The sequence below is a fragment of the Charadrius vociferus genome, unplaced genomic scaffold, assembly GCF_000708025.1.
Source record: "Charadrius vociferus isolate BGI_N301 unplaced genomic scaffold, ASM70802v2 scaffold544, whole genome shotgun sequence".
NCBI classification, from domain to species: domain Eukaryota; kingdom Metazoa; phylum Chordata; class Aves; order Charadriiformes; family Charadriidae; genus Charadrius; species Charadrius vociferus.
Genome location: NW_009648162.1, coordinates 227,408 through 230,941, shown reverse-complemented (window position 1 = coordinate 230,941; position 3,534 = coordinate 227,408). Strand labels below are relative to the sequence as shown.

Genomic DNA, 3,534 nt, shown 5'->3' with positions numbered 1-3,534 from the left:
ACCCTCACCCCCCCTAAACACCCCCTGCCCCAGGGTTGGGACAACACTGCTGCGCCCTGAGCGCTTTTGGGGCAAACCCGGTGAAGCCCGATGGGCTGCTTCGCTCCGTCACCCCACGGGACACCCCACGGGAGCTCGGCAGGGGACGGGGATGGTCGCGCATCCCGAGATGCAGCCGGAGGTGCCGGCGGCGACGCAGCAGCAGCAGCGGCGGCGGGGGCCTCCCGGGGCGCGGGCGGGAAAATTGGATCCTGCCGGCACCAGACCCTACGTCCCGCTGGGCTCAGCCCGACCCCGAACAGTGGGTGCTGCCTGGTCGCCCTCGGGTGGGTGCTCCCAAGGGCTGCCCTGCCTGAGGGGGGGGGCACAGCACAGGGGAACCCTACAATAACGGCTCGGGGTACACAACCTGGTGCTCGTGCAACCCTACAAGAACAGGTTGAGTATGCAGCATGGTGCAACCCTGCAATAACAGGTCGGGTACGCAGCACAGTGCTTGTGCAACCCTACAATAACAGCTCGGGGGGTATCACCCACTTCTCACAGCCCTGTAACAACACTGTGGGTAAATAACCCATTTCTCTTGCAACCCTACAATAACAGGCTGGGTACAGAGCTCGCTGCCCACACAACCCTACAATAACAGCGTGCTGCCGGCAAAGGCAGGAGACGTTTCCTCCATCGCCACCTTTGCCTCCTCTGCCCCCCATCCCGCCTGTCCCCTCGCTCCCTCTTCCCAGGGATCTCCCCACTCCTGCCCAGCAGAGCCCCAGGGGTGGTGTGGGGGCTGTTGAGCTACACCCCACTGTCCTGCGGGTGCTGTGGGCACCGAGATAGCTCCGGGGACCGGGGAGGTGGGAGATGGGGGGTGAGGGGGAGAGTGACAGCGCCTGCAGAGGCAGGGGGGAAGGTGGGGGATGCAGGGGGGCTGCGGGAGGGATGTAGGAGGGATGCAGGGAGATGCAGGAGCGCCTGCAGAGGCAGGGGGGAAGGTGGGGGATGTAGGGGGGCTGCGGGAGGGATGTAGGAGGGATGCAGGGGGATGCAGGAGGGATATGGGAGGGATGCAGGAGGGATGCAAGGGGGGTGCAGGATGGATGCAGGGGGATGCAGGAGGGATATAGGAGAGATGCAGGGGGCTACAGGTGGGCTGCAGGAGGGATGCAGGAAGGATGCAGGGGAGTACAGGAGGGATGCAGAAGGGATGCAGGGGGGTGCAGGAGGGATGCGGGAAGGATACAGGGAGATGCAGGAGGGATATAGGCGGGATACAGGAGGGATGCAGGTGTGATACAGGGGGATGCAGAGGGATGCAAAGGGATGTAGGAGGGATGCAGGGGGTGCAGGAGGGATGCAGGTAGGATACAGGGAGATGCAGGAGGGATATAGAGGGGTAAAGGAGGGGTGCAGGTGTGATACAGGGGGATGCAGAGGGATGCAGGAGAGATACAGAGGGATGCAAAGGGATGTAGGAGGGATGCAGGGGGGTGCAGGAGGGATGCAGGGCATGCAGGAAGGCTACAGGAGGGATGCAAGTGTCATACAGGGGGGTGCAAGTGGATGTCAGAAGCGTGCTAAGCATGCCCCAAAGCTGCAGACCCAGGGAGGCGAGTGTGAACCAATCCATGCCAGGCACAGGGTGGCAGGTGTGGGTGCAAAGAGCTCTTCTGAGGTCCCTCCCCACTCCCTGGCCAGCCCCGGTGGCTCTGAGCAGGGGACACCAGCTCTGCCCCGCAGGGCTGTGCAGGGGTCGGGTGGGGGTGTATGCATGGCATCATGTGCGTGGGTGCACGCACAGAAATAGGTGCACTTGTGAGAGGTTCTGCCCGTGAGCTTGTCCTGTCTCCCCTCGAGCTCCTGGGAACATTGAGCCCCCACTCCAACCCCTCAGCAAGGACCCCAGCCCCCTGCAGTGAGCCCCCCCACACCCCACAGTGAGCACCCCAGCACCCTGCAGCAAGGACTCCAGCAGGCGGCAGCCAGGGCTCCTGTGCCAGCACCCCGAAATCCTCTCTGCAGTGGTTGTTCCCCAAGGATCCAGCCAGGGCGGGGGGCTGCTGGGTGCACTGGCAGGACTGGGGGGGTTCCCAGGCATCCCCCACATGTGGGGGAAGGAGGGGATGCCTCCAGCAAGAGCCTTGGCCTGGATCCACAGACCAGTGCTGGCCCAGTGCAGCCCAGTAACACCCAGTGCAGTCCAGCAGCAGCCCAGCACAGCCTAGTGCATCCCAGTACAGCCCAGTGCAGCCCAGTGCCAGCCCAGTGCCAGCCCAGTGCAGCCCAGCACCAGACCAGTACCAACTCAGTACCAGCCCAGTGCATACCAGTGCAGCCCCACTGCAGCTGCAGGGGAGGGAAGAAGCTGAGGGTCCCCCTCCTGGGGGGTCCCCGAGCTTTGGGGTGGGGAGGATTGGTCCCAGACACAAAGTGGCTCAGGATTTGGCGCGGTGTGAGGGTGCGGGGGCAGGGGTCCCTGCGAGGTCCATGTGTGGGTGCAGGGGGTCCCAGCCCAGGGTCCCGGTATGGGACAGTGGGTGCCCATATGGATGTGGAGGTCCCAGCCTGAGGTCTCCATGTGGGTACAAGGATCCCTGTATGGGTGCAGGGGGTCCCTATATGAATGCAGAGGATCTCTATATAGATGGAAGGGGCCCTATATGGGTGCCGGGGTACCAGCCGAGGGCCCCTAGGTAGGCGTAGATGTCCCTATATGGATGCAGAGAGTCCCTGTATAGGTGCAGAGAGTCTCTATAGGAATACAGAGGTACCTATATGGGCACTGGGCCCCCTAGCATCCCCACGCGGCTTCTGGGTCCCTATACAGGTTGTGGGGTCCCTGTATGGGTGCAGGGGTTCCTATACGGGTGAAGAGAGTCTCTATATGGGTGCTGGGGTCCCTATGTGAGTTGCAGGGGGGGGTCCCTATATGGGAATATGGGAATACGGTCCCTACAAGAATCCCTGAATGGGTGCAGGGGTCCCTGCATGGGTGCAGAGGGGGTCCCGGGTTGGGGGGGGGTGTCTGTATAGCTGGGTGGGGGATCCCTATTTAGGTGCAGCAGATGCTTATACAGTGGCAGGAGGTGTCCCTATACACATGGAGGGGGATCTGTGTATGGGTCTGGGGGGCTCTCTGCATGGTTTCAGGGGGTCCCTACATAAGTTTGAGGGGGTTCCTGTACAGTTTGAGGGGTCCCTATGCAGTCTGGGGCCCCTGTATGGTTTGAGGGGGTCTTTGTGTGGTTTGTGGGTCCCTGTACAGTTTCAGGGGGTCCCTGTCCTATTTGGGGTCGCCATATGGTGTAGGTGGGGGGGGATCCCTGTGCAGTTTAGGGCATCTCTGTGCGGTTGGGAGTCCCTGTGTGGTTTTGGTGCATCCTTGCACAGTTTTGGGGGGTTCCTGTGTAGTTTTGGGTCATGTCTATGCAGTTAGGGGGTCCCTGTGTGGTTCGGCGACCCTTTATCATTTTGGGGGTCCCTGTACAGTTGGGGTGTCCTTGTGCAGTTTGGGGTCCCCGTACAGTATGGGGGGGG

General features: G+C 62.1%; 2 protein-coding genes across 2 annotated transcripts in view; one reads left to right on the top strand and one right to left on the bottom strand.

Annotated features, from left to right (window-relative positions):
* NAGK (N-acetylglucosamine kinase) overlaps positions 1-163 on the bottom strand; it is a 16,572-nt gene extending 16,409 nt beyond the window's left edge. The window contains exon 1 of the mRNA XM_009884098.1: positions 78-163. Within this exon, the coding sequence (XP_009882400.1) occupies positions 78-163 (86 nt within the window). The remainder of the gene's footprint in view (positions 1-77) is intronic.
* A 6-nt stretch (positions 164-169) lies between these two features.
* TEX261 (testis expressed 261) overlaps positions 170-3,534 on the top strand; it is an 8,970-nt gene continuing 5,605 nt past the window's right edge. Inside the window, exon 1 of the mRNA XM_009884096.1 lies at positions 170-326. Within this exon, the coding sequence (XP_009882398.1) occupies positions 170-326 (157 nt within the window). The remainder of the gene's footprint in view (positions 327-3,534) is intronic.